Below are 19020 nucleotides of genomic sequence, written 5' to 3'. Positions count from 1 at the left end.
GTTACCAGAGCACAGACTTTATTCTCAATATTCACATAACACGTCCTTTCCAAGCTTCCTTCAATGAATAACACTGTCCCACAACAAAGATCCACAACACTGTCCCGCAATAAAGATCCACAACACTGTCCTGCAATAAAGGTCCACAACACTGTCCCACAACAAAGATCCACAACACTGTCCCGCAATAAAGGTCCACAACACTGTCCCGCAATAAAGGTCCACAACACTGTCCCGCAATAAAGGTCCACAACACTGTCCCGCAATAAAGGTCCACAACACTGTCCCACAATAAAGATCCACAATACTGCCCCGCAATAAAGGTCCACAACACTGTTCCGCAATAAAGGTCCACAACACTGTCCCGCAATAAAGATCCACAACACTGTCCCGCAATAAAGGTCCACAACACTGTCCCACAATAAAAGTCCACAACACTGTCCCACAACAAAGATCCACAACACTGTCCCGCAATAAAGGTCCACAACACTGTCCCACAATAAAAGTCCACAACACTGTCCCGCAATAAAGATCCACAACACTGTCCCGCAAGAAAGGTCCACAACACTGTCCCGCAATAAAGGTTCACAACACTGTCCCACAACAAAGATCCACAACACTGTCCCACAATAAAGATCCACAACACTGTCCCACAACAAAGATCCACAACACTGTCCCACAATAAAGATCCACAACACTGTCCCGCAATAAAGATCCACAACACTGTCCCGCAAGAAAGGTCCACAACACTGTCCCGCAATAAAGATCCACAACACTGTCCCGCAATAAAGGACCACAACACTGTCCCGCAATAAAAGTCCACAACACTGTCCCGCAATAAAAGTCCACAATGAATCCTTGACAAAAGTAGATCACTTCCCATATCCTGGGAGCCACCTCTCAATGAAGGCTGACATTCTTGATGAAGTTGACCATTTTTAATGACCTTTGGCCATGCAAGGCAAAGAATGTATGAAAATCAAGACCACATACCCAGTGCAATGTAATCATTCCTGGTCTTTCGTGTGCTCTCTCAATTACATTCAGTTATATCTGTCAGCAGTCCCCTTGGTTCACATGCAACACCAGACTCACAAAAATAGGCACTATTCCGAGATCTGTCATACCTCCCAGACTGCCCCATCAAGCACTGCCTATCCCACCTATGGAAGACGGGAGGTCCTACACTGCCATCATCAGCTATGTGTAGCGCGATCAATGACCACTCACAGACACAAAGTAAGGGCCAAAGGCTTTATTGATCTAAAGATCCAAGCATGCCTCAACATAATGCTGGCTCAAGTCCAAGGGCAGGTATGAGGGAGGAGACTAGGGCTTTCGGCCTTTATTAGGGGTCTTAAGGGGAGAGGCAAGCGGGCCAGCCTGCTCAGCTCAGTGGGAAATGTGCCTGCAATACCATGTTCCACCACATTCACCCCTCCTTTTTAGATAGAGTCTGGTGGGGTAAAGCGGTCTCACAGCAATGTTCAGAGGTTTAGTCTCTCCGGTGGCTTTACCTGTTGTTGGGACCTCTGCAGTCCTGCTGGCTGTATCTCTTGCTCTGGTGGCTTGGTCACTGGAATGGTTGTTGGGGGGCTGAACCGTGTCAGTGTCTCCAAGGTCCCTGGGAGTGGGGGGGGGGGGAAGAGGGGAATTAGTCAGTAACCGAGGAGGGGAACCCTCCAGTGGGGGGAAATATTCGGGGGCCATGCTAGGGGTGGGATCTCTAAGTCCTCAACCTGGGTGGTCCCGGAGAGGAGTCACGTGATGGAGTAGTGGCCGGACGGTGAACTCCAGCCCTCTCCAGAAAAGTCGGGAAAAACAAAGGAAAACACAAAGGCACAGAAATAAAAGTTACAGAAAAGTGAGTATAAAGGTGGAAAGAAGATGGCGACAAAAAAAGAAAAATCGAAAGCAACGGTAAGAAGAGAGGAAGAGAAGACAAAGGAGGAAAAAGGTGAAGGCCTTACCTGTCCGAAGATGCCCGCTGCGGAGAGAGAAACCCGCTCCCTCAGGTCGGTAAATAATGGACTACAAAAATGGCTCGCTGAGCCGAGTAAAAGTGCGCAACCGCGCATGCGCGATTCTTCGCGCATGCGCGATGCGAATGAAAAAAAACACACCGACGGGAGGGGGGACCAGCTGGGGAGTCGATCTCCACAGCCGGCAACGACAGCTGCAGAACACCTGCAGCAAGAAGAGACCACAGAAGACAATAGAAACAAGAAAGAAGAGAAGGAAAGGGCACCAAAGAAACAACAGATGGCCAACCCAGAGGAAGAAGAAGAGGAAGAGGAAGAGTACAGTGAAATAGAAGAAGAAAAGAAAGGCAAGATAAAGGATATACTTTCTCTTATTAAAGGATACATGGAGTCATTTAAAGAATGGCAAACACAGGAATTTAAGGATTTAAGAAAAAGAATAAACAACACAGAAGAGAAAATGAATAAAATAGAGATGACCTTAACAGAAATGGGAAAGAAAATGGACAAGATGGAAGAGTGGGCAGTAGCAGCAGAAATGGAGGTAGAAGACTTAAAAAAGAAATTGGAGGAATCTAATAAAAAAACTAAAGAGACACAAGAACTACTAGCTCAAAAAATAGATACAATGGAAAATTATAACAGAAGAAATAACATAAAGATAGTGGGCCTTAAGGAAGATGAAGAAGGCAAGAATATGAGGGAGTTTATAAAAGAGTGGATCCCTAAGACCCTAGGATGTCCAGAACTACAGCAAGAAATGGAAATAGAAAGGGCACATAGAGTATTGGCCTCTAAACCACAACCACAACAAAAACCAAGATCTATTGTAGTAAAATTCCTAAGATATACTACAAGAGAAAAGGTACTGGAGAAGACAATGGAAAAAGTAAGAGAGGGCAACAAACCACTGGAGTATAAAGGGCAAAAAATCTTCATTTATCCAGATATAAGTTTTGAACTCCTAAAGAAGAGAAAAGAGTTCAATACAGCAAAGGCGATTTTATGGAAGAAAGGGTATAAATTTATACTAAAGCATCCAGCGGTATTGAAAATATTTATTCCAGGACAACAAAACAGACTATTCTCGGATCCAGAAGAAGCACGAAAATTTGCAGAACAATTACAAAAATAGACTGAGGGAGGAAGACGGGTAATGAGAGTTAAAATGATCACGATTGATATGTATGTGGGTAAAGACAAAAATAGACTGAGGGATGAAGACGGGTAATGAGAGTAAAAATGATCACGATTGATATGTATGCGGGTAAAGAGGTATAAGAGTGAATAGAGACAATGTGCATACGTGAATGTATCTGTACTTAGAGGAAAATATGGATAGTATAGACAAGAATTAATAAGGGAAGGTAATGGAATAGAGAGAATAAGGAGGGAACTAAAAGAGTGACCTTTGTGACATATGAAAAGTGAAATCTTTTCTGGGGGGGGCGGGGTGAGGGGAAATAGCGGTCACTGCAAAATCAGTTGACGCTTGCGAGTGGATTCGCAAATCCAAATGGAGAGGGGAGATGTGGTTGTCCGACAAGGGATAAAGGACAACTCAGGAGGGGAAGGGGAGATTGGGGATAAATAAGATAGAAATAGGAGAATAAGGAAAATGTTGGATGTTGTAGGAATGTTGTCTTATAAAGAGTTGAAATAAGAAAACAGAAATGGAAAAGGAGGAAAGGTAATGATGGAAAAACGGAAAGAGAAGATAAACAAAATATAAAATGGCTACGCTGAACTATATGACTTTAAATATTAATGGAATACATAACCAAATTAAAAGGAAGAAACTACTAAATTTAAATGAATAAATGTATTCCATTAGAAAAAATAACATATAGGTTAAGAAATAATATTGAAATATTCGAACAAGTATAGGAGCCTTACATTAAATACAATAGCGAAAACCTACTGGGGACAAACATTACCTAAGTTGATGGAAGGAGAAGGAAAGAAAAGAATGGACTCAGTAGAATTTCTGGTGTATTTTTGTTGAATGACAACATTGTCTGACTGGCTTAATGCAACCTAGATTGTATACCTAAAATGGATGAGAGGGGGGGTGGGGGGTGGCTTGGGAGGAGGGGGGGGGGAAGAAAAAGTCACTGTATATGTGTGAAAAAGAAATAGTGTATATCATGGCTAATGTGATTTATGGTGTGAAAAATAAAAAATTTTAAAAAAAAACCTGGGTGGTCCCCAGGGCCGGCTGGCTGCTGCTCAACGGTATCAGATGCACCTCCCGTGCTGGGATTCCTGCTCATGCCAGGTCCCAGACACCATCTGGGTACCTTCCCACCACATACTAGGGGTTCAGATGCAGGAGGCGCACTTCCTCTACCAGTAGGCCCGCCTTGTAGAAACACTCTTGCCAGCCATTTCCTCTTCCAGGGGCATTTTTCATGCCAAAAGGTAACACATTATATTCGTATAAACCAGATGGTGTCACAAATGCAGAAATAATCCTTCCTCCTTCAGTGAGAGGCACACACCAATAACCCTTTAACAAATTCACTTTAGTATAAAATTTAGCTTTACCAATTTTATCAATACAATCATCAATTCTAGGAAAAGGATAAGCATCTGTTTTAGTTACTGAATTAACCTTCTTGTAATCTGTTGAGAACCTAACAGTTCCATCTGTTTTAAGTACCAGAACACAGAGAATTCCAATTTCAGTTTGAAGATTAATTAGAATAATATCATTTTTCAACATATATTCCACCTCCTGAGCCCAAGATAGCAAAGTTAATGTTCAGTAACAGCCTTGAGGGCTGCAGACTCCTGGGAAGCAGAGGATTGGTACAGGGCACTAGAAAATGGGGAGACAACCCCCATTTGAGAGGGAGAAGCATAGGAGATGACCTGTAGGATGGTGACCATGGCAGTGGAATAGTGAGGGGCTTTGCAGCTGAAGAACACACAGGCAGCAAGCTGTTGGCGACTCAAAGCGAGGAACACATGCAGGCTGTGGGTTGCTAATAGCTGCAGTCAAATGACTCACACCAGGCTGTGGACTGCTGGAAATTAGCTCAAGACTGCCTGAAGGGGTACCTGGTATCGGAAATGGGATGCAAGAAGGAGCCAAGGGTAATGGAGCGCTGGAATCGAATCCACAGATACTTGGTGACTCTGGGGGTCTCTTTTATTCTTCTTTCTATTTGAGTGTAAGACATGCCCAGCTCTTTCTGCTGATGGCAAAATCTGAAGCAAATTTCATGTAATATTAGACCTGTTTTATTACATGACAATAAAGGGATCTTGAATCTTGAATCCATATGCCCACCATCCTCTGACCCTCATCTCCTCTTTAAATTTTTTCTTTTCACTGTTGAGCCAAAACATCTAGTTATTGACTCCTGAGCCTTTGGAAAAAACAATGTGTCCATCCAGCTTTGATGACATTCTGTCAGATCACCCCTCATCCTCCTTCAATCAGGTGAAAAAGGCCATAGCTTATTCAGTCTCTTCTTGAAACTCAAGATTTTCAGCTCCACCAAGAACCTTGTCAACCCTTTTTTGTGCCCTCTTGAGCTTAATCACCTCTTTCCTATGGTGTGGCAACCAGAAGTGGAGTATCACCAACTTCTTGTTCAGCTACAACATGACTTCCCACCTTTATTCAATGTCCTGTCCAATGAAGGAAAGCATGTCATACACCTTCTTCATTATCTTATCTACCTGTGCTGCCAACTTCAAGAAACTATGTACAGGTACCTCTAGGTCTCTCTGTTCTAGAACATTCCAAAAGACCAACAAGCTGGGCTTGGGATTAACCACAACAATGTACTTTTATCTAGCTGCTTAAAAAAATACATTTTGCATCAGCATCAAACCACTGATTTTCTACTGCTCGAGAATAAAAAGGAAGTAGATTTTGAAAAGTAAGCATACTTGAATACGGCAAAAAAAAAATTGGTAATAGCAGTGATCCCTCATTTCTTCTTAGGATATTGGCTTAGATTGGTCTTAGTACTCTACGTAAGGATAATGCTTAGTACTGTTTGGTGGTGCACAGGGAATAGACCATTGGCTACAGTGAGTCAAGTCATGTGGAAATAAATGGATACGAGTTGAATAGGTTGTCCATAAACTCAAACTAGCTTGGGAAGAGGTTTAATATTATTGGTAGGTTAACAAAGATTAGAATTTCACAGGCACATAACTGAAGCACAGACTTTCTTTGCAATTATAGTTGGGGGTTTTTGATCTTTTGCCATTTAATGTCACTGCAGCATTCACTTTGTATATTTCACATCTTATAATGAAGGCACATTGTTGGTTTTTGCTTTCAGCCATTAAAGCATACTATTGAGATACTGCAGTTAATACCATATATTCTCTTGTAGGACAGTGCCATGAGATCATACCTTTGTGCTTATGTCTAGTATTTGATGAGACATGAAACAAAGACCATAATTGGACTCACTTCAATTTGGCAAAAGGATGGAATACTATGTTGTTTCATTGGTTTGGTGAGAAGGTTTAATGTTTCCTCTTATTTGACAATTTCTCATGGGTAGTTTCCCCATAAGAGATCAATAGGTGAATGATTCTGATAAAATTTTGCACAATAAAGGACTGGAAGGTTTGGTGTTGGTCAAATGAGTTCAAGAAAGTTTTCTAAATCTATATATAATGGTACCAACTAGAGAGAGTGCAATACTGGATCTCCTTTTAGGGAATGAGACAGCAGGTTTAGGGGAACATTTTGGGGCCAGCGATTATAATGCCATTAGTTTTAAGTTAATTATGGAGAAGGATAGGTCTGGGTCTTGGGTTGAGATTCTAAATTGGAGAAAGGTCAATTTTAAGGCAATGAGAAAGGATAGCATGGTAATAGGTTGTATAAAGGAAGGGGATGAGTCAGCACACAGGATGGAGATTGAAAACTTGGCTGAATGGTGCACCAATGCACTCAGTGTCAACAAAACTAAGGAGCTGATTGTTGACTTCAGGAAAGGAAAGACAGAGGTCTACAATCCAGTGATCATTGAGGGATCAGAGGTGGAGGGGGTGAGCTCATTTAGGTTCTTGGGAGTCACTATTGTGGCAGGCTGCACCAAAGGAAAACACAGGTACAATACTGTTTGGGGCAACACAGCTTTATTTAGAGAGAGAGAGAGAGAGAGAGAGAGAGAGAGAGAGAGAGAGAGAGAGAGAGCACATGGTTGCGATCTCGGCTTTATTACCATGGGCCCTCTGGGATATCATTAGGCCGGGTGCCATGTCTCTAGGCCACCTGATGGCCAAGTGATGTACTGCAGCGTATCATCACCTTCACCCCTTTTAAAAAAAGTCCTGGTATTGCTCACAAGTCCAGGTGTACCGTTGGTTTCCGCACCCTCTGGGTCCTCCAGGGAGGGTGCGTGGTTTGGGCTGGGGGAGGTGATTATTCAGCCAGGTGTTCTGGGTATACTGGGTGGGTTGGGGTTCCCCACGGGTATGGCATTTGTCCTCCGCTGTATGGCTGAAGGGGGTGTGGGTGCTTGGAGGGGTGCTGATGGTATGTCGATTGGGTTGGGCTGTGGTTCTTCTGGTTCTTCCTCTTTTTCTTCGGTCGGTTCTTCTTTGGCTGGCAAAGGAGACGGAGTCCTCCCTCCCGTCGGGGAATGACACAAACGCATAGTTCTGGTTCATGTGGATCAGCTCTCCCCTCTTGACCAGCGGGTCTGTCTTATGTGTTCAGCCATGTTTCTTAATCAGCATGGAGCCCAGTGAGATCATCCAATGTGTCACCTCTGAGCTCAGGATTGATTTCTTTGTGAAAGAGAAAAATTTGTCATGTGGGGTCATGTTGTGGAAGTACACAATAACGAGCGTATCGTATGTAATGCCTCGGGTAACCCTTTCTGCTACCTGGATACCGGGAGGGCCTTTGACTTTAGTATCAGAAGGACTGTCTTCCAAATGGAACCATTCTCCCTCTCTACTTGCCCATTCCCTTGGGGGTTGTAGCTTGTGGTGCGGCTGGTAGCAATCCCCTTCTCTCGGAAGTATTGCTGCAGCTCGGCACTCATGAAGGCTGCCCCCCCTGTCTGTGTGGATGTAGTTAGGATATCCACACATGCTGAAGATGGGTTTCAGGCACTTAATTACTGAACATATCTGCGCAGGGTTGGCGAAGGGGAACCAGGAGAACTCATCTATCACAGTGAGGAAGTAACAGTTGTTATTGGTGGACAGGCCTTTAAAATTGATGCTGAAACGCTCTAATGGCTGGGTGGAATTGATAAGGGCTGCCTCAGGCGGGCGGTAGAAATGTGGTTTGCACTCCGCACATAAACGACAACCTCTTGTAGTAATCCTGACCTCTTCTGCCGAGAACGGCAGGTTGGCGTTCTTAATGAAGTGAAACATCCTGGTCACTCCAGGGAGCCCCAGCTCGCTGTGGATGTTCAGCAGCTGGGACATGTGTTGAGTGGCCATGCAAACACCCCTGGACAGCGCATCCGGGGGTTCATTGAACTTACTGGGGCGGTATCGGATTCATACGTGTAAGTAGACAGTTTGATCCTCCAACGTAAGATTTTATCATTCTTAATTTTCCCCGTTCTGGTTGTCAAACATAAAAGCTACTGACTTGGTCTGTAACCCATGTAAAGCGGCTGCCTGCCAGGTAGTGCCTCCAGTGCCTTACTGCCTCCACTATGGCCTGGGCCTCTTTCTCCACTGCTGAGTGCATGGTTTCTGAGCCCTGCAGCTTTTGAGAAAAGAAAGCCACCGGGCGTCCCTCTGGTTCAGGGTGGTTGCTATAGCTACATCTGAGGTGTCGGTCTCCACCTGGAAGGGGAGTGTTTCGTCTACAGCCCTCATGGTGATGTGTGCCAAGTGATCAGGCAGGCTGTTAAATGCTTGGACCGCCTCACTGGGCAGAGGGAATTCTTTTGCTCTCATCAGTGGACGAGCCCTGTCTGCGTACTGGGGTATTCACTGCGTGTAATAGGCAAATAAGCCCAGGCATCTTTTGAGCAATTTGGGCATAGTGGGGATAGGTAAGTCCATCAGGGCTTGCATGTGAGCCGGATCTGGTCCCACCTCCGCGTTCTGTACAACAAAGCCAGTTTCCTAGCCCCGAACACACACTTGTCTTTGTTGTATGTCAGGTTGCGTTCTTTGGCTACTTTCTTTAGGTTTGCGTTGTGGTTGTTCACCGAGTGCCCACAGATGGTAACATTGTCCAGGTACGGGAAAACAGCCTCCAGGCAGTAGTCGTCCACCAGTTGGTTCATTTCCCTCTGGAACAGTGATAGCCCATTAGTGACTCCGAACGGGAGTCGGAGGAAGTGATAGAGTCGGCCATCGGCTTCAAATGCCATATAGGGCTTGTCGCTCCTCCTGATGGGCACCTGGTGGTACGCAGCCTTGAGGTCGGGTGGAGAAGATCTTATACTGGGCTATCTTATTCACCATTTTGCTAATCCGGGGGAGAAGGTATGCGTCCAGCTGTGTAAACTTATTAATGGTCTGGCTGTAGTTGACCACTAAGCGTAGTTTCTCCCCTGTCTTTGCTACGACTACCTGGGCTCGCCATGAGCTGTTGCTGGGTTCAATGATGCCCTCCTGCAGCCATTGGCGTGTCTCTGTTTTAATAAAAGCTCTGTCTCTGGGACTGTACCTCCTGCTCTTTGTGGCTATGGGTTTATAGTCTGGGGTGTGGTGGGTAAATAAGGGGGGGGAGCTCGATATTAAGGACCGATAACGCACAGCGCTTTTGGCTCATAAGCACTAGAGGAGGCTGTGGGCCATTGTGGACTACCGTGAGGATCTCCAGTTGCCACTGGAAGTCTAATCCCCACAGAACCAGGGCGCAGAGCTGTTCCAGGACTAGTAGACGGAAGTCCTTATACTCCCCCCCCCCCTTTTATTTCTAGTGTCACCACACAGTACCCCTTTGCTTCCACTGAGTGGTTGTTGGATGCTAGGAGAATCTGCCTGTTGTTGGGTATATGGGGAACCCGCAGTCTTTGGCTAATTTCAGCTCTATGAAACTCCCCGTGCTACCGCTATCTAACAGACATTTAAATTTTAACCCGCTCAACCGCACAGAGACCATAGCCTCTGACAAATTGTGTGAACTTGCCTGATTGATCCTGAGGGAAGCCAACGTGCACTCCTCGGTCTCCTCTTAGTCTCCGTAGTAGTGGCACTCCTTCTTTGGATCCTAGTTCCAAAATGGCCGCTCCCTCTGGTGTTCTTTCCTGGCTGACCTGGGGAAGAAGCAGAGCTATCCCACCACCCATATACATGACAATGGGTCTTGGCGGTCCCCCTTGGGCTCCTGCAGACCCGAGCATAATGGCCTCATTTTCTACCTTTCGAGCAGTCTGCGTCTCTTGCTGGGCAGCGTGCCCGGAGGTGGGGGTTTTGGCCACAGAACTGGCATCTACGGGTCGCATCTGGCTGACCTGCTGTTGCTGCAGCCTTTGTCATCTCCACATTATCTGCCTGATCTTGGCGGGGTGTCAGCGAGTCTAGCAGGGTTGGAGTGGGGTGCTTGGCGCTGTGGCCGGGGAGGTATTCCCCAAGGTTGTTTCATCGTCTCTGCCACCCTCATGCCTCTTCCAGGGACACCGTGCTTTGTTCTAATAGCCACTGGCAGATTTCATTTGACTGGATCCCTGCCACCAGCGTGTCCCTCATCAGGTCCTGCGGTATTTGCTGTGGGGTTCTAGAGCGGAAGTTGCATGCCCGTGTTAGGGCTCTTACTGAGAGCATGAAATCCTGGAAGGACTCCCCTGGTTGCTGTCTTCTGGTCAGGAGACGGTGTCTCGCATGTACTTTGTCTCCCCCTTAGAGATAGTGGGACTGGAGCATGTCCATAGCCTGCCTCTATGAGGTGCAGTCCTGGACGAACGCATATGGGAGGTCTCCCAGCTGGGCCACCAGCAGCATGAAAAGGTCTTCAGGGTGCGCAGTGGGCATCATCATGCGAGCGTAGTTCAGGAAACAATGTCCCCAGCGGCTGAGTTGCCCCGATCACGCTGGGGCTGGGGACTGTCGCCTCCACTGATGGACGTGGGACTCCCTGGGGTCCGGCGTTACCTGGTAGGTGTCCGTTGAGGGTTTAGCGTCCTCGCTCTCATCCCCGTGTCTGAGCCAGTCTCCACAAGGTTTGGGGAGGCTCGCACATGTCTCAACTATGAAGGGTTTGTCCCCCTCCTCGATTTCCTCCTTGTGCTTGGGTGGGATTGCCCACATTTTATGTGAGTGGAATAAATTGTGGCAGACAGCACCAAAGGAAAACATAGGCACAATATTGTTTGGGGAAACACAGCTTTATTCCACTCTCATAAAGATCTAGTTGGCTGCTAGCTGTGCTTGCAGTGATCCTGGAGCAAGAGAGAGAGGGAGCACATGGTTAGGACCTTGGCTTTATACCATGGGCCCTCTGGGCCCACCTGGTGGTTGGATGTCATTAGGCTGGGTGCCATGTCTCTTGGCCACCTGTTGGCCGAGTGATGTACCGCAGCGTATCATCACAACTATGTCTTATGGTCTTATGGAATGGGTCTATGTCATTGGTAGGTGTGTCTTGAGGCGCTCCTTTACCAGTCACTCAAAGCACTTCATGATCATAGAGCTCAATGCCACTGGATGGTAATTATTTTGTCCAGCTACCATCACTCTTGGGTACCGGGATGATGGTGGCTGTCTTGAATCCTGCGGGGACAATAGACAGCTGGAGTGAGACATTGAAGATCTCTGTTAGGACCTCAGTCAGTTGGTCAGCCCAGCCCCTCAGCACCCGACCAGGTATGTTATCTGGTCGTGCTGCTTTGTGTGGATAAGATCCACTTCACTACAGCTGCTGCTCTCCAGGGTGCCTGTTTCTTGGCATGAGGAGGGAAAATAGGGCTTTATTTGGTGTGTTGTTTTCCGCATCAAACCAGCCTATCTGGGAGAAAGTGTCAATATCATTGACCAACAAGGTTGACTTGCAGTCCATTATAATTTTAATACTATGCCACATGCGCCTCGTATCACCAGTGTTGCACAGTTGTCTGTGGATCTTCTGTGTGTATCCCCTCTTTGCCTTCCTGATTACTTTGGAGATTTTGGCCCATGTTATTATTACTGTCTTATTTCCTGTCCTGAAACCAATGTCTCAAACTCTGAGTAGCACACAGACCTCCATGTCTAACCATGGTTTCTGGTTTGCTCTGGCTGTGTAGTGTTTGGTCACAGTGATATCCTCTGTACACTGGCCTACATGGCTTGTTATTTCACGCTTATACTTCTGATAAGTGGAAGAAGCCAATAATTACTCACTTTTCGTGTCGGTTTTTTTTTGACAAGTCAACTTTCAGAAGGTAACACAACACTTTTCCAAGAACTTCTGAGGTTGCATGTTTGCTCAAGAATTACTCTAATCATTTTCTGGGAAATGTCAGATAGTATGTGAGATTCACATCCCAAACAGAGTTTTATCAGTCGTTCTTATTGTGGCAGAAGCACTGTTGAAATATAATCTGAAGATTCAGAATTTATTGTCATGAACAATTCACAAAATTTGTTGTTTCACAGGAGCATCATTAGTGGAAATATTCATATACCTCACAACAATAAATAAAATAGTGCATGGAAAGTCAAAGTAAGGCTGTGCCTTTGGTTCATTGATCATTCAGAAATCTGATGGCAACGGGGAACAAGTTGTAATGGTCAAGATTATGGCACCTAGACTGGACCCTCAGCTCAGAAAGGAAGGAGGGAAAAGAGGAGAGCAGTAGTGTGTGCTGCAACCACTGTATGTATGGGGTGGCCCGTCCCCCTGAACCTGTGACTTCTCCCTCCCAGAAATCCCTTTAAAGGCTTTTACGCCCAAACTCCTTCCTCAGTACCTGCCTCGGAACCGGGCCAGCAACATGTTAGATGTGTTGATGTCTTAAGGTGATTAAGCACAACTCTCTGTCTAATGTGGTTGATCTGTTGTGCTACAGTAAGCAAAACAAAAAGAACTCTTATGAAAATTAATTATAGATAAGGATCGGTCTGGGCCTCGAGTTAAGATTCTAAATTGGAGAAAGGCCAATATTGTAGAAATGAGAAAGGATCTCGGAAGAGTTGGGATAAGTTGCTTCCTGGCATGGATGTGTTCCATAAGTGGATGGCCTTTAAAAGCAAAATTTTGAGTGCAGAGTTTGCATGTTCCTGTTAGAATTAAAGGCTAAGTTAACAGGCAGAGGGAACCTTGGTTTTCAAGGGATATTAACAATCTGGTGAAGAGGAAGAGAGAGATGGACAGCAGGTATAGGCAACAGGGAGCAAATGAAGTACTAGAAGAGTATAGAAAATGTAAGAAAATACTTAAGAAGGAAATCAGGAAGGCTAAAAGAAAGCACGAGGTTGCTTTGGCAGATATGTGAAGGTAAACCTAAAGAATTTCTATATGTTAAGAGTAGTGGACAAAATTGGTCCCCAAGAAGATCAGAGTGGTCATCTATGTGTTGAATCTAATGAGATGGGGGAGATCTTAAACATTTTTTTTTGCAACAGTATTTACTCAAGAAACTGTCATCATGTATAATGAAGGAAGGGAAACAAGCAGTAATGTCATTAAAGAGGAGGAGGTGCTTGCTGCCTTACAGTGAATAAAGGTAGATAAATCCCTTGGACCTTAAGGGAGACTAATATAGAAATTGCAGGGACCCTGGCAAAAATATTTAGAATGTCCTGAGCCATGGGTGAGGGGCCAGAAGATTGGAGGGGAGCTCATATCTTTAAAAAAGGTTCCAAAAGTCAACCAAGAAATTACAGGCCTGATGTCTGTAATAGGTAAATTATTGGAGATTGTTCTAAGAGATTGGATTTTAATTGGAAAATGTTTTTCCCTTGAGTACAAAATGCAAAAGCTAAGCAAAAATGGAAGTATGGAAAGAATAAAAGAAAACATGCAATATTTAAAATGTCGCTTATAATTTAAAGTAGTTAATCTTTTTTCCAGATTTCACACCTCAGATAATTTAACTAGAAATCTGTAAACCTTGCAGGTATCAGCTCAACAGCTTCAAAATGAAATTAGCAGCCTTCCTGCTCCAGTAACCCCAGCAAGCAACCCATTGTCAGTTTTATAAGCAATCCCATCCAGAGTCGTCATAAGTCCATACAAAAAGTACCCCAGCATCCTGTGTGTACATAGGATGCAACAGATTATCTGCAAGGAAAAATTGGACAAAATGTGCATCAATTTAGTCATACAGTCAAAAAGGTAAATTCTGTCAGTTGGTTAGAAATAAAAATGTACTCAACATGGAAATATCGTAAAATCCTTGGTATCCGGCACCTATGGGGATTGGTAGATGCCGAACAAATGTATTGTCCAGTTGTGTGAGACTCTTACAATGCCTAACTAGCATACTTGTATGAAGAATAAACCATTTAAAAGACAAAAGACAAAAATACTATACTGTACTTCAACTGAACAAACTTCACTTGCATGAATAAAGCATTTTACTTTCATTTCAGTCACATTCTTTAAAATTATTTAACCATTGTTGCATCTGCAGGTTCCTCCCCCTCCATGGAGTTGCCGAAAGATGAACAATAACATTATAGATAATTAACCCCTACCCTCCCACAAGTTTACAGACCAAGCCTCTAACTGGGGTGACACTTACTAAGCAGGGATAAGGAGACATTTTAAGAGATCATGCCAACAGTGAGCAGCATCAACCAGCTCTTCATCCTGGGCAGTGCCATTTTATTCAAACACAACTTTATTCAAACAACTGCTACGAGCAAAGCATGACCAAAACACTCCGCTGGCTGAATATTTGCTCCCATCTTCACCAAAGGTTTATGTGTTACTTCAGAGAACATTAACTTTTACAATTTTAAAGTTACATATTTTTATTGATTTTTCTTATTTTAATTTTTTTAATTTATTTTCCTCAATTTTTTTTTTTGTCAGCTTCTTGAGGCTGCTGTTCGCTTGAATTCCGGATCCCAGGGGTTTTATTGTACTTTTCAAAGGTTTTAATAATTACTCCATTTTTTTTATATCTGATTTATTTTTACATTTCTTAGTCTTCTTCAAATGTCTGTTTATCATCCTTAATAATTTTTCTCTTGTTTGTCAGGTAATTAATAAGATTAAGCCTGATGTCAGTCTCTGTGTGAATTGTAATTTGCTGACAATGGTCCATGGGGAACAATCATGTAGAAAGGTGGAACTTGATGGACAGCACAGGTGCCACGGTGATTGCCAGTGTGCTGGAGCTTCTGACATTGTTTCAACCTCTGTTGCCTCTCTGTCTGCCTTTCAGGATATGAAATTAGCCAAATTATTGATCTGTGCTTCACATTATATTGCTGAGGCATGATTTGCCATTAGTCTGGGTATTTGACAACTGGAAATTGTTTTTTCTTGTTATCTGTTATTTGTCAAATCCCCACAAGAATGAGCATCTGTGATGCGAGTGGCCGAGTTTGCAGTGCTAAACCTAAGGAAAGTTGCTGCACCTGGCCATTTATCTATTCTAACAGAAATACTTTAGAGATTAGCGTCCTCCTTCCCATAATATCTCCTTTCTACTGAGAAAGCTGTCACTGTCCAAACATTTCTTCAAAGTTTGCTAATTGCTTCATTTGTTCAACCTGGACAGAGTGTCTCCTCAGTAATGCTTTTTTGCTTTTTGCCTCTGTTCGTTTCTGACTGCTTGGCACTGCTGGTATTAGAGATTTTGCAGCACTGGAAAGGGCCAGGGAACCTTTGGTATTGGCTCCATTATCAGCAATTGGACGAGGAGTGTTGACCTTCAAAGGAGGGAGGTATCCTGTCCGTGTTTGCAAAACGTGGTCAGAGAGCAGTGTCCCTGAATCTCGTCTCTCCAGAATGCCAGCGGATCTCTTGCCTGCATTACTCAGAGAAGCAGCTCTCAAATTGTCCAGAGAATTTCTGGAACTGGCTACAACAGATAAAGGGGAAGAGATCATTTTTTTCCTCTCCAGAAATGATTTGCTCTCATCAGTTGACATTTGTTTTGAACGGATAGTGAGCTGTGAGTCAGAATTATAATGGTCAATGCCTAGGTTTCGTTTCTGGACAATGCTGCGTAAACTAGAAACAGAAATTGGTGGAATTGAACCTGGATCCTGGTCCAAAGGAATTGTGTTACTCTGGCATAAGCCAGAGGGTAGAGATTGAGAGTGGATATCTTCACAGGAGAATTTCCTTGATGCAGTTAAACCTGAAGCTTGACCCAAGGACCTTAATAAGGCTGCAGCGTCTTTCACTTCGATACTTTGATGCCTGGTGAAGAGTCGCTTAGGTAGAGAGAGGCCATTGATTTTGAGAGAAAGAGTTTCTTCTGCGGTCAGGTTGTTCATCACTTCTTGAAACGAAGATGTCTTCTGCTGAGATAAGAGTGATGGTGAAGCAGTCAGCCATGGTTCAGAGTGCAACCTTTGTAGCTGAGTTAACTTGGCTCCTGGTCGGGGTTGTTTGGAGTTCCTGGTGGGAGAAGCTGGTTCTGACGAACCTTTATCATTGAAGAGGTGAACCGGGCCTCTGAAAGTGAAAACGTGCTTTTCTTCAACTACATTGTGTGTGAGGGGAGGTGATGTTTTAAGCTCAATTTCTGAGGGTGACGTACAAGGGACTGGTGAATTTTGATCTTCATTATCTTTAGGTGGTGGTACATTTAGATACTGCTTGGTTATCTGTCTCCCCGAGGGTGATTTATCCTTTGTGATGATAATTACTTCCTTTCCTCTCGCTTTGCAGGCATCCAGAAGAACTTTAAGGGTTTCCTTATCATTAGTGTTTATGGCATAAACCAGAGCAGAACTACCTGAGCTGTCTTCCAGACTTGGGTCAGCTCCACTTCTCAGCAGCGATGCTGCAACCTGGACACCAGCTTGCTCTATGCATGCATGCATTAAAGCAGTCTTCCCTGATTTGTCTTGGATATTGGGATCAGCGTGGTTTTCCAGGAGATATTTCACCATCTTTGCTTTGCTAGTGCTCTGTTGGTCCATATGTTTGGTTTTGCAAGCAATCATTAGTGGAGTTTCACCTCGTTCATTGCTCTCATTAATATAAGCCCCACCTTCTAATAATAGTCTGGTCAGGCGCAGTCTGCTCAGGTAAACAGCTTTTAATAGGGAGTTACCATCTGTCTGCGCATCCATGATCTTGTCCATCATCCAAAAACAGTTGGTAGATTAATGTGCTCCAAACTGGTACTTGGTTCTGTAACAATAAAAGAAGTGTTTCAACAGGACAATTTTCCAAGATCACCTGGGACAATTTTACAAATTCCATTTTAATCAATTTCTTTACCAAGAAAGGCTAGGAAATATCAGCCATTTACCAATGGCCAGAAAATAGGAGTTAAATTAACCCCTTAAATTGTAATTTCAGCCTGTGCTGTGCTCAGCTTTGGATAAAATTCTCCACGTCTACCAATAATTTTGATGATCTTTGACTCCACATAATTTGTTTTCCAACATAATTAGTTTAAATTTATTTTAAGCCAAGTGTTTCCCAAAATAACAAACGCACTTGGCTCAACTTGTCCATGCTGACAGGTGTCTTTAGCGGACAGGAGGAAAGTCATCAGAAATAACAACCCATGTCAAAATAAAAGAATATGCGTGAAATGGACAAAGATGCTGTTAACTCCCTTGTGAAAAATGTTTGCATATTTGGCACTTCTCTAACTGTGTGAAATACGCAACTCTTGTTAGTTATGGGTAAATTCAAATATTACAATAGTTATTATGAGGAAGTAGCTGTATTTTCACCTTTTAAGAAATCTAGAGAATATCATCTACCCCTCTCCAAATCGTCAAAATAAACTGTTTTCCCATATTTTGAAACATACATTCCATAAACATTAGACTTTGGATTTTACACAAAACTTCTATAAAAAATTAAATAGGCTTCACGTAGTTGAAACTGATACTTGAATTGAATATTACAGTACAGGTATAGGATCTGTGAAATGTAGAGTTACTGAAAATAGAGTTCTAGCAATGGTTTGGTTTCACTGTCCATCTTGTAGAAAGACGAGGGAGTCTTTTGAAGTCACCATAAATGTAAGTTCAGAAATAATTCATTTATGACAAGTTCAATTACCCTACATTTATTCTAGATTCCTCCAAGGTACCGGTGATGATTGACAGGTCATCTTGAAAAATCTGGAGTGACTGACATTGGCATTTCTTCTCTCCCACCCCAGAAAACAACTGCAACCAGCCAACTACTGTCTGCTCATCCATCCCTCACTGCAGTCAGTTTCAGATGAGGCCAATTCATGTCAACAGAGGCTGAAAATGTCTGAGTTTCTATGCATCATATCAGTCATGGAATTGGAGATTAGCAGCTGCAGCCAGATCCACTCCAATGTTTTTTTCTTCTGTTTCAGGTACTGATTCAGTTCCCTTTTCAAAGCCACAGTTTTTCTTCTTGTCACTTTTGCTTCCGTTTTTCTATCAATGTGGTCTTTCTATGCTGTCTGGTTCCACTTTACTTTGGCTACTTCCACCACATCAGAATCTTTGCCTTAAGAAGGACAATTCCCGTTAAAAGATGTAGTCACCTTATATGAAGAATATGAATTTAGTAAAATTGTAAATTTTTGTTTATTTTTAATGCTTCCCTTTAGGGATCTGTTGTGGGAGGTGGGGGGAGGGGATGGGTTTGTTTTATTGTTAGACTACTTATTCTGTAAAAGTCTGTTTATTTTTATGGAAAAAATACTAAATAAAGTTTTAAAAAAAAAGGACAATTCCAATTACATTATACTTTCCTTCATCTCTGGCTATCATCTGTCAATCATTTTGTACAGCTGCCATGCATCAAGCAGAATTGGATCCAAAACTCCAGGTATGGGTGAACCATTTTTCTATGAAGGCTCACCATAATTTTGTTCTCTATAACTTGATTTACGAAGCTCGGGATTCTGTGTATTATTTCCATGACTTTTTCAACATAATCCCTACTATTCCAGAACCTCATTCAAAATTGATTCCTTTACCATTGTATCATTTCACTTTGGTAAACTTTATCATTATTACACAGTGC

At 43.5% G+C, this 19020-nt stretch overlaps 1 protein-coding gene across 1 annotated transcript; it reads right to left on the bottom strand.

Annotated features, from left to right (window-relative positions):
- Positions 1 to 15536: 15536 nt before the first annotated feature.
- On the bottom strand, positions 15537 to 17138 carry ankrd34bb (ankyrin repeat domain 34Bb). The gene has a single exon (XM_069898000.1). It carries the CDS (start codon positions 17136 to 17138, stop codon positions 15537 to 15539), a length of 1602 nt encoding a protein of 533 aa, XP_069754101.1.
- Positions 17139 to 19020: the final 1882 nt, after the last annotated feature.

This window comes from Narcine bancroftii, chromosome 1, assembly GCF_036971445.1.
Source record: "Narcine bancroftii isolate sNarBan1 chromosome 1, sNarBan1.hap1, whole genome shotgun sequence".
In the NCBI taxonomy this organism is placed as follows: domain Eukaryota; kingdom Metazoa; phylum Chordata; class Chondrichthyes; order Torpediniformes; family Narcinidae; genus Narcine; species Narcine bancroftii.
This window is presented reverse-complemented; position numbering and strand designations above follow the sequence as displayed.

Bases quoted from the DNA above. Each gene is read 5' to 3' on its own strand.
- ankrd34bb (XM_069898000.1), bottom strand. From the start codon at position 17,138: ATGATGGACAAGATCATGGATGCGCAGACAGATGGTAACTCCCTATTA.